The 26,375-nt window shown below is 39.6% G+C and overlaps 1 protein-coding gene and 1 non-coding gene across 4 annotated transcripts in view; one reads left to right on the top strand and one right to left on the bottom strand.

Annotated features, from left to right (window-relative positions):
• Positions 1 to 26,375, bottom strand: part of Ocln (occludin) — a 51,869-nt gene that overhangs the window by 6,539 nt on the left and 18,955 nt on the right. For all 3 annotated transcript variants that reach the window (XM_047556753.1, XM_047556755.1, XM_047556754.1), the window contains exons 4-7: positions 23,953 to 24,114; positions 8,109 to 8,257; positions 4,795 to 5,010; positions 1,821 to 1,992 (exon numbers count right to left, since the gene is read on the bottom strand). In XM_047556753.1, the coding sequence (XP_047412709.1) occupies positions 1,821 to 1,992; positions 4,795 to 5,010; positions 8,109 to 8,257; positions 23,953 to 24,114 (699 nt within the window). The remainder of the gene's footprint in view (positions 1 to 1,820; positions 1,993 to 4,794; positions 5,011 to 8,108; positions 8,258 to 23,952; positions 24,115 to 26,375) is intronic.
• Positions 10,543 to 10,649, top strand: LOC124987702 (U6 spliceosomal RNA). The gene has a single exon (XR_007109230.1). It is a non-coding gene; the product is annotated as a U6 spliceosomal RNA (small nuclear RNA).

Genomic DNA, 26,375 nt, shown 5'->3' with positions numbered 1-26,375 from the left:
GGAGGAGGGAAGGGAAAGGGGAATTACTGGAGACAAATTAGAGCAAATTATAGTCCATGCTTGTATAACTATGTCAAAATGAACCCAAATATTATGTATAATTATAATGCACTAATAAAAAATATAAAAGGAAAAAAAGTAATCTTTATTACTGACATGAAACAATAACCACAAACTTTTTTTTTTTTTTTTTTTTTTTTTTTTCTTTTTCTGGTACCAGGAACTAAATCCAGGGGCACTCTACCACTAAGCCACACCCCAGTTCCCTTTTCCTTTTTTTTTATTTTGAGACAGAGTCTTGCTAAGTTGCTAAGACTGGCCTTGAACTTGAGATCCTCCTTCTTTAGTTTCCAGAGTCATCACAAACTATTGCTGAGCGAAAGTGAAAAATAAGCAATGCTAGAATATATTTCTTAAAAAGAACAAGATGGGGCTGCAGATATAGCTCAGTGGTGTAGTCCTTGATGGGTGTGCTTGATTAGGGTTCTATCCCTAGTATAAGAGGAGGAGAGGGGAGAGGCCACAAGGATGAAGAACATCCAAGAGTCATAGAAAGTAACTGAAAGAGTTCCCAGTGGTTAAAACTAAAAAATTTTAGCTACAAAATAAAGTACTATTACATTATAACTCAAAGTATGAAAGACAGACTAATCTTTCTTTAAAGGGTGATGTATCTTTATAAATTTCAGTATCTATACAAAATGCAGTATAGACAGCTTAAAAAGAAAAAAATAAGCTGAGTGTGGTGGCATGCCCCTGTAAGACTAGCTCCTAGGGAAGCTGAGGCAGAAGGATTCCAAGTTCAAGGACAGCCTAGGCAACACAGAGAGATCCTATCTCAAAATTAAAAATAAAAATGTCTGGGGGGATAGCTTAGTGGTAGACTGCTCCTAAGTTCAATTCTCTGGGAGTGAGGGAGGGAAAGAAGGAAAGCAAGAAGAAGGGAAGGGTGAAGGAAGGAAAGAAGGAAAAAAGAGAAAAAGAAAAATTAACTTTATATGGACCAATACCTTAGCCAGGTTATCAAGGGAAAAACAGTTAATTAATCATTTTACTCTCGAGTGAAAAAGGATGAACGATAAAAGATGATTCTTCCCTGGAGATTGTTTGTGTCTACATGCACTCCCTCATAAAGAGAAAGTGCTAACAACTAGTATTTTGATGACAAGAATTTTCTGGAGGGAGGATTTAAGATGATATATTTTTCTGTATACATTTCTGTATTGAGTTTTGGGGTTTTTGTTTGTGAGGATAAAACTCAGAACTTCACATAACTATTCTACCACTGAACTATACTTCAGTCATTTTTTTATTTCAAGGTGGGGTCTCACTAACTTGCCCAGGTGACCTTGAATTTGCAATCCTTTTGCCTCAGTCTCCTGAGTAAGTGTGATCACAGGCATGTGCCACCATGCATAGCTCTGTATTGAGTTTTTTTTATATAAAGAATACATTGTGTTTACAAGTAGGAAAAAATAATCTATTTTCTTTTAAATAGAAAGGGGTAGAAGTACATAGAATATTGTTTTGTAATTATTAGTACTGTCAACAATTTGGAAAGACTTTCATCCAAAACTCATTTCAACTATGATATTGTTTTTTGTTTGGTTGGTTTTTTTCGGTGCTGGGGATTGAATCCAGGGCCTTGTGCATGGAAAACAAGTATTCTATCAACTGAGCTATATTCCCAGCCCCTGATATTGTGTTTTGATGGTAACTAGCAAAAAAATTTTTAATCAACCTTAGTATAAAGGATGCTGAATATCCATAGATTAGAAATCAAATTCTATGCAATACATAAATATCAGGTTTGAATTTACCATATACTCTTCACTTTCTTCTCTATAGTCATCCAATTCTTTATCTAGACGAGAGAGTTCTTTATTGACCTCATCAAGTTCTGCTTGTAAGCTCTTGTATTCCTGCAGGCCACTGTCAAAATTTCTCTTGTAGAGTTGTCTTTGTTGATCTGAAGTGATGGGTGGATATTCCCTAAAAATCAAGAGAGAAAATGACTACATATTTATACTTACAGACATAAAATCCAGTGTTCTTCAAAGACAATAAAGCTGGTGGGGTATGGAGAATGACCATCCCTTGTTTTCACTTTTTTTTTTTTTTTTTTTTTTTAATGCAGAGAGGGAGATGGGATACAGTATCTTTCTTTAAGAATGATGAGACTTTTAATATTACTGCTTTTGGTTTTTCTCTCATAAGTTTTAAAAATAAAGTAGAAAATCACTTGTGAAATTTAAGGTACAAGTCATAGGAACACAGTTGTTTTTAACCCAGAAATCACATGATAATAGAATATTTGTGTTTATTGTCTTAAAATAAATTCTGGAACACAAAGTCTGTTTTGGTCACTGCAGCAGCACAGTGGCTGACTGGGAGTGGCTGTTTCCTGCTACCACCTACAGGCATCAGGCTACCACCTACAGACTTCAGGCTGGTCTTGTTTTTTGCGAGTGGAAATAGCTATTTTGTCCTTTTATTATAAAAGTAGATAACAAAAATATACACATAGGGGTTGGAGGTGTACTTAATGGTAGAGTTCATGCTTGGTATGGGAAAGGTTCTGGGTTCAATCAGCAACCCCTACCCCCAACCAAAAAAAAGAAAAGAAAAAAAAACAAAGTGCACACATAAAAACATGTGCTCGAGAATCACAGCCTCTGGGACAGGAATCCCCTGTGTTTCTCCCTTGCTGGTAAAGCAATAAAACTTTTTTTCCTTTTCCTCAAAACTGTGCCCTCATTATTGGATTGGCATTAGGGACAAGGACTAAGTTTTCGATAACAAATTGGGGACCCAGATGGGACTTGAGAGCAGCCCCTACTCCAGTTTTCTTTCTAGGTCTGGCACTCCAAGCAACCCACTTCCATGTGAGGAAGCTAGGTGGTTGGTGAGCTTGTTGAGAGCCACTGCTGGAGAGTTAAAAGATTGGTTGCTTCATCTTGATTTACTTTGAGAACGCAGTAAAGTCATGACACCTTTTGCCATCTGCATGATCCCTGCCCCTATGTGTGCCTTGTCTAGTCCCCTCCCAACTGCCACCATGGACCTCTGGGCTGCCCTGATGCCAAATACCCTTAACTGTTCATGTCCCACCTGACAGAGAACAAGGACTTCGCGTCACTTTCCCTAACTTCACCCTCACTCACAAGGAAGCAGCTTGGAGATGCCATCGCCCATTTTTCCATAGAAATGGAATGTAGAAACTGACAGTGGGGAAGTATAACTGTGGTCCACTTTATGCTTTGAATATAGCCCTTGCTGCTCTGCTACTGCGACATATTTTTAAAATGGATGTGATTCTTTCTCTTCCTCTCCTCCTTCTCCTCTCTAGTCTTTGCCTCATCTCAGGGAAAAAGGATTACCTTTCTTCCCCAACCTAGGCAGAGTAAATCTGTCCTTGAGCACACCCCCACCACAAGAACGAAGTAATTCAGACTTGGGGGAGGCACCAGAAGTTCTAAGAAATGACTATCTCCCAAATTAATAAGTGAATTATACCTCTGGACAGAGAACACTCAGAATGTAGCCTTTGAATTGCCTCTTTAAAAGTCCCCCGTTTGCTCTGATGAGCAGAACCACAGCTCTGGGATAGGAGCCCCTGTGTTTCTCCTTTGCTAGCAAAGCAATAAAATGTCTACTTTTTCTCAAAAAATAAATAAAAAATAAAAACATACTCATTGGACAAATAATCTGGTACTTCATTAATGTATCAGGAAAATGAATTCTGTCATCACTTGTCTCTGAATATACCAGCGACCCCTTGAAAATGAAGATGATGCTATCAACTCACAACACATTGAGAAAATACTCTGAATTGTCCATCCTAATATGGAATTTCAAATTCTAAATCTAACAGTTTAATATCTTCATTTTACAAAGGGGGGAAATTAATGATTTGATCAAAAGGGAAACAAAAATTTAGGATTTCTCAAAGTTTTCAGTTAAGTCATCTGTGATACAAGTTAGGCAAATATTTTACAGATAGAGGGCTGAAGCAGGCCAAAAAACTCTTGGGGGAAGGAGATGGTGAGGTGTCAGAATCATTGTGAGTAGAGGATTTCAAGCTAACCGCATCCCACCTGCCCCTACTAAAGCCTGGAGAAGCAGTGTTTTCATTAAACACCATGCACACCACAAGTGTTTCTGACAGGTGCCAATCTTCAGAAAACTGGGGCATGAAGAGGCTTTGCACTCTGTCCATGTGTACCTGGTGATGGACTAGAACCAACCAGTGACACAAGGGAACTTAACTACCACACTGGCCAGAACTCTAAACTGTTACCACAATTGTTTACAAAACTGTTTGTCCAAGTTCTTTGGATTAAACTTTAAAAGAAACTCTGGTCTTACCATGAAAGCTTATTATTTAAGGGGAATTGCCAAAGGAAAGCCACAGCACACTTTGATCTGGGAGGGGATTTTATAATCATTAAAACAGAATTCCTTTATACTTTTTTTTAAATTTTGAAAAACCTCTCTTGGGTGATTATTGGTAGAGAGCACTGGAGGAATTCACCAGCCATTTTGTGGGAAAGTCGAAAGTGTGTTTAAGACACGGTTATAGTCAAGCAGATCGCCACCGCTTCTATCTTGATTACAAAAAGGCACTAAGGAAAAATACAACACAACACAAAAAAATACCGTCTCCAGTCCTGGGTGGTAACGAATAAAATCACACCACTGCATCCAGTACCGGAAGCAACAACTCCCAACCTGGGCGGCCACACTGATAATCAGGACATGCAAGTGGCTGCAGGAAGAGGAGAGGGACTCTACCTGATCCAGTCCTCTTCCAGCTCATCACAGGACTCTCCGCCCGTCGTGTAGTCTGTCTCGTAGTGGTCTTGCTCCGTCCTCTTGGGCTTTCCTGCTCTTCCCTTAGCGGGAGCCCTTTTTGAAGGTGTCTCTAAGTTACCACTGCTGCTGTAGCGAGGCTGTCTGAAGTCGTCCACTGGTGAAGTGAGGGGAAGCTCCTGAGCCACTTCAGGCACCCTAATAAAAACACAGGTCAGCGTTCAGTGGCCACTGAGTACACTACGGCTCGGCCACACATTGTAACCACAAAGGGCAGCAACGACAAGCACCTGGCAATACCTGCATGCAGGCTCAGGCATCCAAGGGTTCACATGCTCAGCACTGAGCAGATGCCTAGCTTGCGGCATTTGGCGTGGCACCCGCTCAGGATCCCCCATACGCACCAGCAGTTTTAAAGGTTCGACAGGGGGGTTGAAGGGGGGATTTAAGACTTCTAAGTAAAATGGATCTCATATTTCATTTCAGGAATTTCAGGTTGATCTATAAGAGGTGTTTACCTGCCCTGTGCCAGGGACTTGCTCTACAAAAGGCTGTTGGGAAAATAATGATGATGGTTCTTTTCTACAGGTTCTTCCAGTTCCATGAAATGCTGTGTAGGAAAGAGGATGTAGCTTATCTGACTCTCAGAGATAAGTCCTTTGTAATATTGATTTTAAACTACCATATAATAATTCTCTTTTTAAAATATAATTTTGAAAAACTAAAAAGCTTTATATTGAAATGAATGGAAGAGTTCATTAAACATTCTTTTAAAAATTGCTATGTTAATCTTGAAGCCAGATGGAATGAATGAAAGGGTTACCACTGCACTTATTATTTTTCTAATGCAATTATTTCTTATTGCATGAGAAATTGAATTGCATATACTTTTCCTGCCACAAGCATGAAAATAAGCCTAACACAAGAATAAAACACCCAAAGTTTGGGCAAAATAAACTACCTGTGAGCAATAGAAGTACAGAGTAATCTTCCTCTGTAGCAGAAGGGCAAGAACAAAAATGAAAAGATCAAAGAAAGGGGTTGAGACTTTCTGAGTATTAGCCTTGGCTATTCAAACCAACTATTGAAAATATCAAGTCTTTTTTCCCTTCCTTCCTACTGCTTCCAACTCACAGAAGCCATAATTTTGAGCTTTACCTTCCAGACTTACCATTTTCTAGGTGACTTCTCACTGTTACCAGAGTCTGAGATTTCTAATCACACTTAATTTCTTACAGAACCCTGAAGTTTTGGAGAATATGTGTGTAGTTGGGGTGGGGAAGTGGTATTTATTTCTTCTTTGTAAATATATTCAGGTATCAAGGTTTTGTGTGCTATGTTAATGGTAGTCCTAGTACAGAGAAAATGTGACTTTCTCCCTGAGTCAATGATTAACAAGTTCCCAGACACTCTGCCAAGACTCTAAGCTTCCAAGCTTCTTGCTTTGGGGTAGAAGACAAAACTTATTGAATGCAGTGGGTCTACTTGAGGGGTAGGGACCAGAGAGGGAGGAAGCTAAAGGGTAAATGAAATGGAAAAAAAAAAAAAAAAAAACATTTAAAGCAAGCCTCTTGGCCATAATTTTATGATATTAGTTATTAGTATTATAAATCTTTGACCTTGAAAGTTTTCCACCTCTCCTCTTCCTATACCCTTTAAAACACTACACAGTAACATACCTGTTTTTAGCACAAAAACTAAAAACGAAATGCTTAGCAAGAGAAGTATATACAAATTAAGAATTATGGAATAACCTTCAAACCTACTTTTAGATACAAGTCCTATTAAGTCAAAATACATACAATACAGGTGAGATAACTTGCCCTGTACTTCCCAGCTACCTTCTTCACTCACAGACAGGCATTCTGAATCTCACCGGGTCACCAGGTCTGAGGTTGACCTGACCCTTTTGTAGGTTTGAATTCATCCTTATTCCCATACACACTCCTTCACATGCCTTTGCCGTTCTCATCTTGGCCTCTCGGTGGAGTTGGGCACTTTCTTCTACCTTTGTTTTGTATCCAGGAGCACTTGGCTCAGTATTTGTACAGGTATTCAAGATAATTATTGAATTGAAAACAGATGTACAAGAATCCTCCTTTCAGATGACACACAGTATCAGTGAAGGAAAACAAACAATAACATGATCAACATCAATACTCAACTGTTAGAACAATGTTCATGATATATGTGATATTTCAGAGCTGCCACCATTATTAGGGAGCATAGCTAAACCTTGCCCCAGCAACAGGAAGGACCCAGCATGGTAAATGAGAAGCCAGATGCTGTGGTTTGGATATGGTTTGAGCATGTCTTCCAAAGATTCATGTAATGTAGGCTTGGTCCTTAGTGTGGTGATACCATATAGTAGTGAAACCTTTATGAGGTTAAGTCTACTGGAAGTCTTTAGAACACCAAGGGTGATCTCAAAGAGCTAAGCTGATGCCAGTGCTATCCCCTTGAACTTCCAGAACTGTGGGCTAAATAAACCCCTTTTCTTTTTTTTTTTTTCTTTTTTTTTTTTTCAGAGGGTAGGGAGGTGCCAGAGATTGAACTCAGGGTCACTCAGCCACTGAGCCACATCCCCAGCCCTATTTTGTATTTTATTTAGAGACAGGGCCTCGCTAAGTTGCTTAGTGCCTCAGTAAGTGCTGAAGCTGGCTTTGAACTCACAATCCTCCTGCCTCAGTCTCCTGAGCCACTGGGATTACAGGAGTGTGCTACCACACCCAGCTAAACCTCTTTTCTTTATAAAGGTAGCTTGCTTCAGGTATTTTGTTACAGCAATGAAAAATAGATTAATACACCTAAATCTGAATTCAAATGAAACTTTCTAGTTCAATAAACATGTATATGGGTAGCGTTAATCAACATTCAGTATTCCCTTCTATTCAAGAGATCTAATAATTATTGGCAAAAAGAGAACTACACTTGGCTCTACTAACTTCCTTCCACCCTCACCTAAACTACACAATTAGAAATAGTAGAAAGAGCACACAGAACCACATTTCTAGAGTGAAAGACCACAATATAGGTTTTGAATTAAATAAGCAAATAAAAAAACACATTTTCAACTTAGTTGGGGAAGGACCCCATTCAAGTCTTCCAAGTCATATTAGGTCTCTACCAACAAAACAAGATCATTGCAATACAAAAGAAAGATCAGCATCCAGTTTTTATGTATACTGGTGGATATTTTTGAAGGAGAGTGTCACAAAACAACAACTAATTATCAATATGTGCAAATACTCACTTATAAACTCATTCTATCAAACTAAGGGAGAGATGCAACTTACGGTGGTGTTGACTTATAAGAAGACTCTGGATACGACCGCTTGCCATTCACTTTGCCATTGGAAGAATACGCCATGGAACTATCAACTCTCTCCACGTAGTCAGAAGGGGGTGGAGGCATATCCTGTGTGCCTGCAGACACGTTTTTAACCTAAACAACAGACCCAAGAGACATAGTTATTACTTACCCTGTAATTTAAAGGGGAAGAAATGGAAGGAAATTATCACAGACATAAAATATCTAATATTTACTTGGATCATTAAAAACTTGTAAGGATTGCTGTTTTATTATATTAATAATCAATTTAGTATTTTTCACAAACACAAACAGTACAATTGCTAGTTTAAATAGGACTGAAATACACTACCAAGTAGGAAAAATCCTGCCTGGTTTTTATCTTGATGTAATTAGGTAGAACAATTATCTATGGTCATTGTTCCACTTCTACCCCACCTCCCCATTAGGAAAACCAAGTTTGTCTATCAAGGCTAGTTCTATGTCAGGGCAAGGAGAATCTGCATTTCTAACAAGTTCTCTGGGTAGTGCTGTTGCTGCTGTCTGAACACCATGCTTGGAAAATCACTGATCTAGGACATAGGACACCAGCTCTTAATCCAATCATCCCTAAACACGGAATGTTAAACCACAGAAGAAAGTAAACAACTCAAAATTATTTCTACGACAGCTCTTTTAAGAAGAGATTTGTGCTGGGCATGGTGGTGTAAGCCTGTAATGTCAGTGATTCGGGAGGAAGTTGATGAGTAAATGACATAACAGGGTGCCTCAGGAGTATCTCATTTACCACAATGCCTTCTGAACAGAGTGCAAACTCCTAAGATGCCGGATTCTAGAATTAAGGCCACTGAGCCCAGTCAAAGAATTTAACAACTTGCAGGAAACAGCAGACATATAATTGGATTATTTTGCTATTATAAACCTTTGCAATTAGGTTCAGCATCAGTGCAGTGTATTTCTCTGCAAAACACACACCTTACTTCTTAGGCTTTCCATTCTTCAAAGCATTAAAACAGGGTAAGCACTTCTTGTATCACTGCAACATCACACACCCAAAGATGTTATCCACTCCCCAAAGTACACAGAGGTATTCTAGACTGTTTAATACTCAGAATCAGAAAGGAATGGGATTATTTCCCCCTAAGTGGAATTTGGCAACAATTGCCAAACCAGTGGGTGGGTCTCCAAGGAGTGTACTCAGATCCCAGCACAGGGGGGACCGGGTGGGAACCATTCCTGGCTCCCACTGAATTCCTTTCAACAGAACACAACACCAAGCTCCACAGGCAAATGTTCCACCCCAAATGCCAGTTCTTACTTCAAGTCTTCATCAGAATTTAAAGAGACCTTTTTTAAAAATATTTTTTAGTTGATGATAAACCTTAATTTTTATTCATTTATTTATATGTGGTGCTGAGACTAGAGCCGAGTGCCTCACACATGCTAGGCAAGTGCTCTACCACTGAACCCCAGCCCCAGCCCCAACCCCCCTTTTCTAAAAAGCCCATTTCCCACTGCAGGTCCTGGTTTCCCCTCTAGTGGCAACTTTAACAAAGTGAGCAGGCAGGGGTCCTTTTAGAGACTTCTTAACACCTGGAATGGCCTTCTCCCTTTTTTTTTTTTGTCAGTTCCTCCTTCACTGGGCTTCAAGACTTGGCTCAAGTGCCAACACCTCCTACAAGCCTTCCAATCAAGTTCCTGCTGGGTGAGGCACTAACCTGTCCAATCTCCCCACACCTGTGCCTACAAACTTCCCACCAGAGCAAATGCCAAGCGATCACCTGCTCACAGCAATGGCTTGTTCACTTATCTCTAACTTTAGTAGACAATGGAGTGTTCTTAGCCACCACTGTGACTGCTTACAGTACTAAACTGACACGTCATTTACTAGACACAACTTTACAGGTATTACTCCTTTTTCAGAAATGAGGAAGTCCTGGCTAAGGGAATTGGACAACTTTCCCAAGAACCTAGATCTAGTAAAAATGGTAATGTGGGTAGTATCCTACTTTCCTCTTCAAGTCTCCAAAGCCCTGCCTGGGCTGACCACGACTGTGTCTACTTTGTGTATACCTAAGCATCTTATCAACGGCCGCTCTGAGTTGACTTTTATTTATGCCAGTCAGCAAAACTAGACTAGCTTGACCACCAGCTCCACCTTCCAATATAGACCTCTCATAGTTACACCTTTTTTACACATGCATAAAAAGTTCCAAGGCAAACTTTAGATTGGGTAGTGGGAAATGAGGGGAGGGGAAAAAGGAAGGGGGAAGGAAAGATGGTGGAATGAGACAAACATCATTACCCTACGTATATGTATGATTACACAAATAGTGTGACTCCACATCGTGTACAACCAGAGAAATGAAAAGTTGTACTCCCAAAAAAAAAAAAGAAAAAGAAAAAAAAGTTCCAAGGCAGTGCTTGCTTCAGTAGTACATACGCTAAAATTGGAAAAATAGATGAAAGCTTAGCATGGCTCCTGTGCAAGGATGACTTCCAAACTTATGAAGCATTCCAAAATTTAAAAAATCCCCACCCAGATATGATGTCAGATTCAAAGACAATCAGCAGTCTTTGTTCTCAGAAGGAGTTTAAGAATCTAGAGGCAGAGGCAAAATTTATTTATAAGATCAAGAGAAAGGTAAATGTTTTTCCTTTTTAATGCTTTACTCCCTACCCCTCCAAAAAACAAACTAAAATATTACTTTTTTTGTCTCTCACTTCATGATCTGAATGCAAAGTGAATATAAAACTAATACTATTGCTTTTGTAGGACAGTAGAAGCAAGTAGAGAGGCCAGTGGGGAGTGACTAGTATTAGTAATTTATGGAAGAAGTCCCCAACCTGTATTCCCTATTAAGAGATAAGGCATTCCTGAGTTTCACTGTTGTTATTGATAGGATCACCAGCTGACAAAATGGTGGTTCTTTAAATGAAAAAGAAAAGAAAAAGAAAAAAGAATTACCATTCTAATTGTCACAGTAACACCCCCATGCCCCATCTAGGGATAGAACCCAGGGCTTTGAACATGCTAGGCAAACATTACAACTGAGTCTCATCTCCAGTACTTTCAGTAAATCCTTAAAGATTTAGAACATGAGAAAAATAACTGGGCTTCATTCTGAACAGTAAATGATGAACATTTTTCATTAAGTAACTAGTGTAGCCTTAAGAAATTAAGGTAGAAGGATGAAAATTTAAATTTTAAAAGGTTTTTCTTAAACTGAGCATGAAGGGTGAAGAAAAGTTTGAGTAGTCCTTCCCAAAGCCAAATGCTGGATGTGCTGCTCTGAAGCAGGGGTAGCTGCAGGCTGACCCCAGGCTCCTATAGGGCCTTCAGGCCCAGAAGAGACTCAAGCGCTGAAGGCCTCCGCAGGCAAGAGGAAATCCACACAGCAGAGCCGGGCTGGCTTCTCTGCTGGGATCTGCTTCTGAAGTTCCTGGCACCAGGGTCCCCACCCCACATTTAAACTTTACAAAGGCAGCAGAAAGACAGACATGCCAGGACTGTGGAAGTGGAGGAGTTGGGGAGAAAACACCAAGCCAACCAATGAGTGCCTCAGACCCACTCGAGTAAATTGAAGCACTCACGCTGGCCACATTTAAGGAATATTAACCACTAATTTAAGCAGACACGCAGGGAAGATTTACTGAGGCTCATAGTCCTATCAAAAAGAATTAAATACCTCTGAGATGTCAAAATGAAACAAATATGATTTCAGAAGACCTACATAAGAGGTAATTATAATGAGGACAAATTTTCACTCAAAATTTAATTACACTCATTAAGAGGGTTCCGATTATGTCATGTGTAGAAAAAAAAAAAATCTTTGTAACAACATCTAATACTCATTTAACCTCCTTAGAGATTTACTGAAAACCCAGTGGGCTGCCAAAGGAAAACAAAGAGGACAGCTCTGCTGTAGAGAGCTCGGGTGCTCCCATGACACCTGCCAGTCTTCCGCCTTCCTCACAGGAACCGAGCGGGAGCTACAGAATCACCAGTGCCCCACCTTCCCCACACCCTGACTCTCTGAAGTCAGAAGAAGATATAAAAAGGTCAAGAATGTTTTAGGTCACTTTGAAAAAAAATAAAATAAAATCTCTATACCAAAACAAAGTTTAGGAGAAGCATTCCCACTGAAATTAACTTCCTGTCACTTGGAATTAGTAAAAGCAAAAAGCTGCTATTAGCCTGGTGTTGGTGGCACATGCCTGTAATGCTGGCAACTAGGAAGGCTGAGACAGGACGACTGCAAATTTAAAGCCAGCCTCAGCAATTAAGTGAGGCCCTAAGCAACTTAGCAAGACCCTGTCTCAAAATAAAAAATAAAAAGAGCTAGGGATGTAGTTTAGTGGTTAAGCACCTTTGATCTGGTAATGTGATGAGCCATCCACTTTTTTTTAAAATATATATATTTTTTAGTTGTAGGTAGACACAATACCCTTATTTTATTTATTTATATGTGGTGCTGAGGATTGAACCCAGGGTCTCACACATGCTAGGTGAGTTCTCTACCGCTGAGCCACACCACCAGCCCACGAGTTATTTACTTCTATGAAGGAAAGTTCCTCTGTTTAGTATCTACCATGTGCCAGGCAAAGCCTAACCTGTTTATTCATCACGACTGCCCAGTGAGATAGGATTATCAGTGTTTTCTGATGGGAAATTGAGCCAGTAAGGGTAAGTGAACTTGAAGGTCAAAGAGAAGGTAATGTGGTAGAGGGGAATTTTAAACCTGGTCTACCTAACTCCAAAGCCCAGCTTTTTCTGGTCTAATGAACTTCCATTTCAGAATTAAAATATGGAATAAGGAACCCACTGTGGCTGGGTATTTTACTTCCTGTAACAAAGAGAATTACTTTCTTTGCCTTAAATTCCTTGCTGCACCCTGAGAAACCCCTATTTGTTTAATTATGTAAAAGCAGTTGTCCATACACAATTGCTATAAATAGGTAGATGCTTGTCACCAGGTGTCTTCATTGGGTTCTGGGTACAGGAAAATTACCCTCAGGAGGTTAACAGAAGGACTTTCTTGCCTGCTAAGTGGAGAAATACCTTGGGCAGACGGAAGAACAGGTTAATCTGAAAGTATCATCTCCAGTTTTACAACTTGCCCATCCCACTTCCATCAGCCACGGGCCCTTGTACTACAAGTTCTCAACAGCAAGTGGTCCAACTTGTTTTTCCTGTTTTCTGGTGTTTTACCCCTGCAGATGCTCACCCCCAACAAAAGCCTCAAAATTGCATAGGGAAAGTTCTCTTAGTTTCTTTTTCCACCTTTGGTCACTAGAAAGCAAATACTCCCACGTGTACTAGTGCCCACAAATGAAAAGATCATGGACCACGTTTGAGCAGGTCTGACTAAAGTTAGTTTGCTCAGATGGTGGTGAGGACTTTGAAGCATGCTGCCCCCAATTGCACACTGGCCAAAGAAATAGTAATATAAGCAAACCACAATGAATTCTGAAGAGTTGATGGGGTTTTAGAGCTTGGGATATGAATGAAGTGGAGAAACTTTATATTCCCTGAGCAAACCTTAACTATCTCATTCGAGGCCCCTTGCTACAGACGTGGAAATCCTGGAAAAGAATGTACTCTAGTTTAATACACATGTTCCTCATGTCATACCTCAACAGGTATGCAGAAAGGCATGAAATGCTTAGTCATTAGAGCCCACGCAGACATCACCTGCAGTTCCAAACCCCCTTTAGTTTACTCCAATGTGATATACAAAGTATATCATGATGTACAGAGGTCTCATGCATATAATAACTCATGCAATGGCAAGAGCAGCAGCTGGACTCCAGGAACAGCGGTTCTAAAGAGTATGCTCCCTAGACCAGCAACAGCAACATCACCTGCTCAGGCCCCACCCAGGTCCAGTAAATCGGAGACTCCCGATCAAGGTTCTATAACAAGTCCTCCAGGGGATTCTGATGCTGGCAAAGGTTTCAGAGCCACTGATAAAGACACTGCCCATCTTGCAGACAACTGGTCTGTGTTTAGATCATTATACCTATATGGATACTTAAGTTTAGAAATGCCAACTCTTGGTGCTGGAAATCTGGAAATTTCTTCTTTCAGAAAGTCACAGAGATACTTCTCAGCTCCAGCCCAAGCTCATTCTCCTTCAACAGAACTCTAAGTGGACCCCACCCCGCATCCCTCTCCATTCACAGTGGTACTAGAACAGTCAGGGTCTACTGTAATCTACCTGGGTGGTTTTGAAAGTGCACAGGAGGTTTCAACTCTGGTCCATTTTGTTTAGTGGAGGCCACAGATAACAATGTAATCTTTTCCAGGTTGAGACCTACTGTACCAATAGTGTACAGCCCATATATTAAAGAATGACTGGGCTGGGGAGATAGCTCAGCGGGTAGAGTGCTTGCCTTGCAAGCACAAGGCCCTGAGTTCGATCCCCAATACCACAAAAAAAAAAAGAATGACTGCACAGGTTGAAAAACATCTATTCAAGTTTCATTAGCTGTCTGATGCTGATTACCCAAACTGCCCTGTAGCATGAACCATGAACATGTCTCTCCCTGTGCACATCTGTACGCAGGGGGAGATAACATGTACAACCTGCCTATACCTTTGAGGAAAACACATTTTTATCATAAGCTTGTAGCCCAAGGGGTAAGAGTAAGTTAAACTCCAACCAATGTTAAATATATGTAGTTACATTTTGAATACTTTTACCCAAGCTCACTTATTCAAGTTCACTGCAAACACCAACCATTATTATTCTAGCTATTTATTGAGCGTGAATATATGATGTGCTGGCTCTGTTCTAAGCCTTTTAATTGCTATAGCATCAGAATATCTGTGGATGGAACTTTTATTTTTCCCATTTACAGGAAAGTAATCTATTAAATGAACAGCCAAAACTGCCTTGGGGTAAAGTAAAATCTTCATCAGAAGTCAAAGAAACCAAAAGCTATCCTACCTAGGCTGACCACAAATGACAAGGTCCAAGCTGCACAACAAGGATCCCGTCCCATCTGTACACTGAATGATTTTTGTTTTATTTTTAGCTTTGCTGCCAAGAATATTAAGTTGTAAGGCTCAAACTCAAGTCAGCCTGATGTCCTACACTGGAAAGAGTAGTGAGTAAACAGGCTAACTCATCTCTCATCACGGGCAAGCTGTTATCTTATTACTGTAGTGAGTCTACTCCGATCTCCAGCTTCCTTCATGTGAGTTCCAAGAAGCAAATCAGATGACCTCACCCAAGGTCACTCTCAGATCCTTTCTTTTACTTTACTGAAACCAAACTAGGCACACTAAAACTGAAGTTCTTAACTTTCAATTATGACTTCACCAGAAGAGTGTAGATATCAATAAAAACTAATCTCTACGACGTTTTATAATCAGTCCTTAATGTTGACTGTAGAGGTATGTGATCCTCCAAAGTCAGGCTCCAGTTTCTATATATTTAAGCTCTAAAATGCAGATATGGTAAAGGAATTTCAACAGAAAAGTGAATATGAATTACTCATCTTCACGGACTCAGAGGGGCTAGTCCCTCCCAACTCAGTTCTGGTACCCATTGCTGAACAGTCCCACATCTGGCATTCCCAACTGCTTAGATCACAGTCCCTTGCCCTTATAAGTAGCCCAGCTCAAGCAGTCAAAAAGGGATTTGAGCAACATGGCGTCCTAGCAGAAGCCAGCACACTTTTTTTAAAAATATTTTTTAGTTGTAGATGGACACAATATCTTTTATTTCATTTATTCACTTTTATGTGGTGCTGAGAATCGAACTTAGTGCTTCACACATGCCAGGTGAGCACTCCACCATTGAGCTACAACACCAGCCCACACATTTGAAACTGCTCAGAAACTTTTTTTTTTTTTTTTTGATATAGGGTCTCACTACATTACTGAATCTGGTTCTGAACTTGTGATCCTCCTACCTCAGTCTCCAGAGCCACTGGGATTACAGGCATATGTCACTGTGCCTGGCTCAGAAACTCATTTTAAACTATTCAAACTGTACTTTGAATTTAAACCTGGTCAGATGACCAGATTATCAAAAACAAGGGGACAACTGCAATTAATTCATGCAACACATTTATAGTGCATGAGGTCTACAGAACACCTTTTTCTAGAAGTCATTTCCTCATTCCACACAGTTAACTTTGGGAAGACCATATGCCATGCTATGTGAGAGGGACCCTGCCTATGGCCACAGTGGGTTAGTGTAAGTATGGTCACCTGACCCACATGACTCAGGTCCCTTCCCAGGCCAGTATCAAATGAAGCACCAATATGAAAACTCTAGAGTGCTAAGTGGTTGCTTCCTGCCTGTATTCCCTGAGAGAAAGTGAAGCCTACCCAGGCAGAAAAAAGTCAAGGTGAGAAGGCAAATCCCAAGGAACTTTAAGTCCTGGATTCCAATTGTTCCCGAAATAGTCACCATCCCTGCCCTCTGAGGCTAAGTTACTTCAACTCTTTCTAGGCTTTCAAAATCTTGCACATAAATTCCTCTTTTTCCCCTAAGTAAATTCAAGTTATGTTTCTGCTCCCTATAACTAAAAGAATGTCCATTTATTATTTATTTATTTCTGGTACCAGGGATTGAACCCAGAGGTTTTTAACCACTGAGCAACATCCCCAGCCCTTTTTTATATTTTATTTAGAGATGCTTAGGGTCTCACTAAGTTGCTGAGGATGGCTTTGAACTTACATTGTCTTGCCTCAGCCTCCCGAGTCATTGGGATTACAGGAATGTACCATTCTGCCCAGCAAGAATGTCCATTTAAGCAACATCAAAATACATTTTGTAAAGTCGGCTATTTTCCTTTCAATATTCCTGGCAGACAGACAAGGATAATTTTACTATTCATATCCATTTTTCTCAAATTCATCTCACATTAGTCTTGAGAGGCAGAAAAAAAAAACACTGGTTGATCTTACAGATAAGGAAACTGAGATCCACAGAGTTTAATCAGTTTGTAAGTACTGGCATCAGTGCTACTGCTCCTATATTAGGCACCCTCTCCAAAACAAACTTCCTTGACATATGTTTTGGTTAAAATATCACAAATGAGCTGGGGTGTAGCTTAGTAGTACAGCACTTCCCTAGCATGTGTGAGGCCCTGGGTTCAATCCCCAACACCACCAAAAAAAAAAAAAAAAAAAAAAAAATCAGAATTAATTTGCTTAAATCACAAAAGCAGTGAAGCTAGAACTCAAACCCTAGTGTTACAACTCCCTTACTACACCATTAACTACTGCCATTAGAAGTAAAAAAGACATTATCAACCAAGAATGGAAAAAAGGGGAGCATTAACAATCCCATTAGGCTATTTAAGAACTAACAGCTACAAATGAAGACTATTCTTCACCTACATGATGCACAAACCAGACAGAGCTTGGTTTTCTGGCCTGGTAGCAAAACAACCAAGGCAACTGAGGAAGTTCACTCAGTATAAAGGATTTCTACTTTATTATTACTATTATTAAATGGAGTCTTGCTGTATTGCCCAGGCTGGCCTCCAACTCCTGCGCTTAAGAGATCCTCCTGCCCCAGCTTCTGGAGTAGCATGGACTACAAGGGGCACATTGTGCCCACCTTAGGGTTCTGCTGTTCTAAGCAACTGCATGATACAATTAAGAGAGTGGCGGGAACGGGGGCTGTAGCTCAGTGGCAGAGCGCTTGCCTAGCATATGTGAGGCACTGGATTCCATCCTTGGCATCGCATAAAAATAAATAAAATAAAGGTATGCTGTCCATTACACAACTTCAAAAAAAAAAAAAAAAAAGACAATAGCAACTCAGGGGGCTGAGGCAAGAGAATCACAAGTTCAAAGCCAGACTCAGCAACTTAGCAAGACCCTAAACAACTTAGCGAAACACTGCCTCAAATAAAAAAAAATTTAAAAAGGGCTGAGGATGTAGCTCAGTAGTTAAATCCCCTAGGTTCAATCCCCAGTACCAAAACAGAAAAAAGTTCACAGCAATGCTATGTTTATTTATTTAATTACTTAGCAATGCTGGGGATTGAACCCAGGGCCTCTCACATACTAGGCAAGCACCCTGCCACTGAGCCATATCCCCAGCCTGGCAATGCAGTTCTTAGTAATCCCAAAGTTCATCAACAGGACACTGGATAAACTGTTATAAAATGTTCCAAAATAGAGGATCAGACAATGGTGACACCAGGGGGACTCCAGCTACCTCCAACAACACATTTTAGAGATGAGGAAGCCGTGGCAGAGACGTGAAAGACCTTGTCAGGTCTTACAAAAGACTGGCAAGGTAAATCATAACTCAGGTAGTTTGGTTCTGGTCTCGACTATCTCTGCTCTATTGTACATTTGTGTCTGTGATTGCACACATGCATACAGTTGGAGGTGGGGGGAAGCAACCACCCAACATCAATTAGTACCTACTTTCAGAATGAGTGAATTGGGTAGAACAAGGTCTCGGAATGTATTAAAGTCAAAAATTGTATAAGAAAACCAATAATCTAGAAGGATACAAACCTGTCTGTTAAGAGAGGCCCCAGTAGAAAATTGAAGGAGAGAGAGAACACTTTCCATTTTGTCCTTCATTTTTCACTTGTATTATTTACATTATGTCATAATAAATTAATATTACTTTTATACTAAAAATCTCTTACAAACCACCACAAGCAAAAGTCATTATTCAAAATAGTTGAAAATTGAAAAAACCTACTAAGCAACAATATGGATTAGCCAAATACATGTCTATAACAGAATGCTACTAGCAAAGGTGTGTGGACATAAATTTCACATCCCCAGCCCAAGTACAGAGAATCATACTTGATCATATTTTTGATCATATAGTGGAGTATAAGGAAAATTCTATTCCCTCTAGCTACCGTTTTGGTGTATTTTCTTTCTTTCTTTTTTTTTTTTTTGGTGGGGGGACATTGGGGGGCCATACTGAGGATTGAATCACACACTCTAGGCAAGCACTCTACCAGTAAGTTACATCTCCAGCCCCTTATTTTTTATTTTATTTTTTATATTTTAGGGGCTAAGGATGTGGCTCAAGTGGAACAGTGCTTGCCTCCCATGTATGAAGCCCTGGGTTCAATCCCCAGCACCAAAACAAAAACAAAACAAAACTCTATACTTACAATCATATTAAATTTTTTTTTTATGGAATTGGGGATTAAACCCAGGGCTTCACACATGCTAGGCCAGAGCTCTACAACTACACCCCCAGGCCCTAAAAGACACATTTTTTAAATCAGAGGAACATAAACAGATCTGGGGTTTAAGGGCATACCAAAAAATAAAGACCTGCAATATAACAAAAAATAAAGATATGTGATATTAAAAGAACCTTAGAAGATTTAAAAGACAACTGCTCTGGTAGACATTTGTGAGCGCCTGTAAAGGACCAGGTTAGCAATATGCAAACATGGTCTATTTATTTTATAAAAAACAAGATATCCAAAAAGGGGAGTCAGGGAGTCAGGGAAAGCAACTAAAAATCCCTGCAGAGAAACTATTGTGTTGTGCACACAGGGACAGGAAATAAGGAAATTGCAAGTTTTCTCACAGATATTACAATAGGGCTAAATCTGTTTAAAACTCTAAAAGCTCAGCTTTTGACATGCCTTTGCTAGGGAGGGAGAGATGATCTTAAAGCCATTAAAAAAGCCCAGGAAGAAAGGCAATATTTAATATGGTAATAAATTTCTAGACCTATCCCAACTTGTAAGGAGAGTGTAAACAAACACTGAGCAGCTACTTGTTACTTTAACTTTTCTTTTCTGTATTGAGGTCTGAACTTTACCACCGAGTTAAATTCTTTTTATTTTGAGACAGGGGTCTCGCTAAATTGCCAGAGCTGGCCTAGAACTTGCAATCCTCTGCCTCAGTCTCCCAAGTCTTTGGGATTACAGGTGTGCGCCACTGCGCCCAGCTCTCTATTAAGTCTTTCTTCTCCCCCAGCAACTAACCATTAACTATGTGGAGAGTCTCTTGCCTTAGCACTCCACTAATTTGTTGGGGTTGTCGAGGAGAAGGTTCTGGGGACTTAACCCAGGACCTCACACATGCATAGAACCCAAGTTTTATTCTGCACATAGCACAAGTAGTTAATTCTAGATTTTTTTTTGTACTGGGATTGAACCCAGGGACACTTAACCACTAAGCCACATCCCCAGCCCTTTTGATCTTTTGAGACAGGATCTCACTAAGTTCTTGGGGCCTCACTAATTGCTAAGGCTGGCCTTGAATTTGCAATCCTCCTGCCTCAGCCTCCTGAGTTGGTGGGATTACAGGCATGTACCAGTGCACCCAGCAATTCTAGATTATTTTGATGATACTAATTTCTAAAAAGAAGAAAATCACTGATGCACTCCACCATCAGGGACTTCATATGTAGGGTTACATTTGCAGTGGGGCAGCCCATGACCACAGTGAAACCAAGTTCAGCAGAAAGGTGCAGAAAAGCAGAGAAATTAAGACTAATGAACCACCTATAATGATGAAATGGAAGAAAGAATGAAAACTTGATATTGAGTTCAGCAACAAGAACTCAGGAAGGCAAGGGGAGGATAGATGGCTAAAATCATCTCCAAATCACTAATTTCAAATAGTTTCTAAAGGCAAACTGACAGTAGAGGGAAAAAAATAAAGAATCTGCCTGTTACAAGGTATCACATAAAACATGAGTTTGGGAAAAATCATACATCTGTTATTTAATAGATGATTAAGTTTCAAGCAATGAAAAACATGTTACAGACAGAAACAATGAAGCTTACAAGAAATAGTCCATAAACTATCAAATTTCCAAGAATTCAGAGGAAGTTTTATAAAAATGACACCTTGGCCAGATGTGGTGGTGCACACCTGTAATCCCAGCAACTCAGGAGGCTGAGACAGAAGGATCACAAGTTCAAAGCCAGTCTCAGCAACTTAGCAAGGCCCTAAGCAAGTCAGTGAGACCCTGTCTCAGAATAGAAATTTAGGGACTAGAGTTGTGGCTCAGTGGCAGAGTGCTTACATAGCATGTGTGAGGCGCACTGGGTTTGATTCTCAGCACCGTATATACATAAATAAAATAAAGGTTCATTGACAACAACAAAAAAATATATATATATATATTTTTTTTTTTTTTTTAATTTTTTAAAGGGCTGGTGACATGACTTAGTGGTTCAGTGCTCTGGTTTCGATCCCCAGTACCAAAAAAAAAAAAAAGGGGGAGGTGGGTAAAGAAAAAAAAAATCATGTAATTTTCAAAAATTAAATTTTAACTGATACATTAAAAAATACATTTATTGGGTGCTATATGTGATGTTTCACTACAAGTACACATTGTACAATGTTTAAATCAAGTTAAACATTATCTAAGGTTGGGGTTGCGGCTCAGTGGTACAGCGCTTGCCTAACACATGTGAGGCACTAGGTTCGATCCTCAGCAACACATAAAAAAAAATGAATTAATTTAATTAAATTTTAAAATAACACTATTTCCTTGAAAATAATTTCCTTTCTTCCTTCTTTCCTTCCATCTTTCCTTTCTCCCTTTCCCCCTCTCCCCCTCCCCTCCCTCCTTTCTTGTGTGGTACAGAAATTAACCCAGAGGTGCTGAGCTATATACCTGGGTCCTTCTGCACCCACCACCCCCAAGACCAGGTCTCTCTAAAATGCAGCATGCTGGCCTCAAACTGGCAATCCTCCTGCCTCAGCCTCCTAAATCATGAGATTACAGATGTGCTCCACTGCTCCCAGCTCAAAAATAATGCCTTTTTAAAGAGTCATTTTTTTCAGCTTGTTATCATCATCGCCTCCATGAGTTACTATGGCTATCTTTTGCCACATTATTAAAAGCAGCTAGAACTGATTAAAACCTTCATGACAGTAAGATCAGGTGAAAGGCCAAAGTTCACTGGGACTCTAATATTACTGGCACTGGTCTCCCTTGAGTCGGGTTTTTGCTTTATTTTTTTTTAGTCTCTCTCGAAACCTTAAGTAAACAAATCCAACAGCCAGTGAAAACAGACACACCCAGAAACTCTGAGTGAAACACTTACTTCATAGTTCACAGCAGACTGTCCTTCCTATTCCATCCACAGATGGCCTTGTCTGCAGCAAAAGGTGGCAAGAAAACTTGCCTCACATCTTCACCCTTAAACGGGGAATGAGGGAGGCGGCTTCGACACAGCGACCATCATCTAGGTGGCAAACGCATGCCACACTCCCTCTGGCTTTCCTAGGGCACCTTCATTTTTGCTCCTTAGCAAACGAGAAATTTCATCTATGTTTCTAAACAAATAATTCAGTTACACTCCCTTGGGAGACATTTTTGGACCAAGGAACTTTCTGGGCTTTAAGCAAATCACACCATATATAGGAAGCTGGTAAGATTGATAGTATTGCCATGCACGGTGGCACACACCTGTAACCCAAGCCACTCAGGCTGAGGCAGGAGGATTGTGAGTTCAAAGCCAACCTCAGCAAAAGCAAGGCACTAAGCAACTCAGTGAGACCCTGTCTCTAAATAAAATACAAAATAGAGCTGAGGATGTGGTTTGATGGTCAAGTGCCCCTGAGTTCAATCCCCAGTACTCCCCCCACAAAAAAAGATTAATATCATATACTAAAACCGGAACACCATTAGGACATGCTAAAATCCACCTACTCTGGAAAATGGCAAGTTCCGGGCCAGTCTAGGCAACTTAACAAGTCCCCATCTCAAAATAAAATTTTAAAATAGAGCTAGTGGCAGATTATATAAACCCTTCTTAATTTGCAAAAATTTTGTCGAGAATGTTTGCATCTGTATCTATTAGGACTGAACTGGTGTGTAATTGCTTATCTTGAATTGGTCTGGAAGTGATAATCTGGGTAACACTGGATTCACAGAATGAAGTGTAAAGTGTTACCTACTTAATTTCAGAAGAGTTTATAAAATAACTGTGTTAATTAATATTTAAATAGATGGTATAATTCACTAGTAAAACTGAAAAAAAAAAAAAAAAAATAGGGGCCTGGGGTTGTGGCTCAGTGGTAGAGCGCTTGCCTAGCATGCATGAGCCACTGGGTTCAATCCTCAGAACCACATAAAAATAAAATAAAGGTCCATTGACAACTAAAAAAAAAAAAGTAGGACTGGCAGTATAGCTCAGTGGTAGTTCAACTGCCTTACATGCTCAAGACCCTGGCTTCAATCTTCAGTTTGCCAAACAAACCTAAACAAAAAACAAGCCTTTAATCTCTTTGTGGAACTGAAGTATTTCATATGTAACTATCAATACAGAATTAGTCACTGTGATTTGTCACGCTGTTATTCATATGAAAAGTTTAAAAGGCTCCCACTGGACTGGGGATGCAGCTCAGTAGTAAAGCACTTGCTTAGCATGTGCAAGGCCCTGGGTTCCAACCCGGGTGTGGTAGTAGCCAACTGCTATCAGTCCAAAAACACCCTTGCCAAACTTGACTCAAGACAGCACCTGGCTGATATTGTTTCCTCCAAAATGATAAAAGCAGAGAAAGAAAACGGGGGTAGGAGGGAGACACTATTATTATTATTTTTTTTCTTTTGCAAAGGTCAAGCTCTTTCTACATGATTTCTTTAGAAGTCATTTCTTTTCAGATACTAGATCTGCTCCTTGAAAATGGAAACCTGATTTTTCCCTTCTAGTAAAACAGTTTCCATTTATCCCATCCTCTCACAGTTCTGAGTAAAATCCAAAGCAACAACTTTTGCAATATACACAGACAACAATTCTAAGCACACACTTTAACCAAATAACCAAAATTTAGAGACAGAAACCTGAGGGGATTAATAAAAGATTCAAAGTTTTGTTTTGTTTTGTTTTTTCTTTACACTTACCCATTCTTCAACATTAGGTGGCTGCTCTTCATAAATGTGTTCTTTGTCCCACAAAATATTGGACTTGTCATACCGGTCCATCTTTCTTCGAGTTTTCACAGCAAAGAAAATTATTAAAGCAAAAGCCACAATAATCATGAATCCCAGCACAATGGCAATAGCCTAAACAGGGATTTGAAGACATTGGCAAATTAATTTTGATTGCTCACTTAATTACAGGCTACCCTCTACAAGTTAAAACCCTTATCTACCTTAGGACCTACTAAATAGCTAGGGTTTAACTGACAAAATGCTGAAGCAAACCTAACCCACACACACGAGGATAAGGCTAGCAAAGCATGTGCATGTACCACTTGATAAAATCCTCAAAATGTGCTTAACCCATTAAGTCCCAAGTTTTCAATTCTATGACAATGTCAACAAAATTGACACAGGTGCATTAAAATAGGTTAGAAATCATAATCTAAAGCTTATACATATTATCACATTAATCAGTTAATATTAATTACATTTTATATTAACATTATTCTGTTAGAGTTCTTATGTTTAATATTAATTAATGAGATTAATTATACTATATTTAAGTTTGTATAGGTCTTTCACATATGGGACAAAATGGCTTAAAGCTAGGTTCTCTCATCATCCCAGTTCAGAGCTATAGAAAAGTAGTTCTAAAGCTTACCCATGTAGGGAATGTGTTTTTAATAGACAGATGAGGATGAACAGTAAGTAGAATTAGAAGTAAAGTATACTTCTAAAGGGTTTGGAAAATGTAATCTCAGAAGTAACTGTTAAGTACCCAATCATCCTACAATCCTGTTTGTAGCACATGTTTGGCAAATATCTTTACACGGAATGTAAATTTTGTCCACACAGGATCTGTGTAATCATAAATGATCAAGACATGGATCTAGCCAGGCACAGTGGTGCAGACCTGTAATCCCAGCCACTCAAAAGGTTAAGGCTGGAGGATTGAGAGTTCAAAGCCACCTTCAGCAATTTAGGAAGGCCCTAAGAGATTCCACAAGACCCTGTCTCAAAATAAAAAATAAAAAGAGTTGGGGATGTGGCTCAGAGGTTAAGTGCCCCTGGGTTCAATCCCTGGTACCAAAAAAGACATGAATCTAATCAAACCATAAATTTGAGCCTTGAATGAAAGGTTCCTTAAGTGTGGCAGATTCCTGATTTCAGAGTCTTGTATACATACTAGAAAAGGCCTTGTGCCAAGAAAACTTCCTATTCTGGATGGTTCTTCCAGTATCTGATAACTGTATTAAGTGGTGTGCTGGCCTAGGAGGCAACTGAGGTTGAGGCAGGTACCAAGTCTCTCTCCTGGATATCTGCTAATGGGTAACAGAGGCTCACCTTTTAGTAGTCCACCTGACAGTGATATCCTTTTTCAAGGAATATAGGTTTCAAATAGAGGGATGGGAGTGTGGTAAGACAGGAGTACCAATTCTCAGTCCCTATTTTCCAGAGCTCTGTCTGAATGGCAGCAACAAGCATTCAGAAATCCCATATTTGCAGGGAACATATTCCGTATTCAAAATAAAGGTAGTTCCTGGAAAAAGTTTAACCCCCAAAGAATGACACATTCATGTAAAAGAATGGGAATTCCTAAGTCAGTGTAAGGAGAAAAAAAAGAAAGAAAACAGAAAACAAAAAAAACGATGAGTAGCTTAGAAACATTTCAGGTGCTAATGTAATTAGGGTGACTTATTGTTACTGAATGCAAGATTCTCAAACCTGCCTGTACATTTGATCTAGAGAGACTCTGAAAACTACAAAACACTTAAAAAAAGAAAAAAAAAAAAGAAGAAGAGAATTTACATAAATGGAGAGACACCCTATGTCCGTGGACTGGAAGACTTATAATTGTAAAGATGACAAAATTCCCAATAATTCAACTACAATGCAACTCTTCAAAATCCTAACAGGAGCCAGGTGCAGTGACACCTGACAGGCTTTTGTTTTTTTTTTTTTTTGTTTTTTTTTGCAGAAATTGATAGAGACTGGTCCTAAATCTAGCCAAAACAATCTTAAAAAATAAAGTTTGAGAACTCCAACTTCATGATTTCAAAACTTACTACAAAGCTAATGATAAAGTAATCAAGACAGTGTGGTTGGTACTGGCATAAGGATAGAAACTGAATAAATTATACCTCCTAAAACTGAAAACTTGGGCTGAGGATGTAGCACTATAGCCGAATGCTTGCCAAGCATGCACAAGGCCCTGGGTTTAAACCCCAGTACCACAAAACAAAACCAAAACAAACCTAAAAACTTTTATGCAAAGACACCATAAAGAAAATGGAAAAAGAATTACAAGATGAGACAATATTTACATGTGGATATAAGAGTTATCCAGATACTTGCAAGCACAAGGCCCTGGGTTCAATCCCCAGCAGCGCAAAAAAAAAAAA

This window comes from Sciurus carolinensis, chromosome 6, assembly GCF_902686445.1.
Source record: "Sciurus carolinensis chromosome 6, mSciCar1.2, whole genome shotgun sequence".
NCBI classification, from domain to species: Eukaryota; Metazoa; Chordata; class Mammalia; order Rodentia; family Sciuridae; genus Sciurus; species Sciurus carolinensis.
The sequence above is the reverse complement of the archived record's forward strand: the minus strand, read 5'-3'. Positions and strand labels throughout refer to the sequence as shown.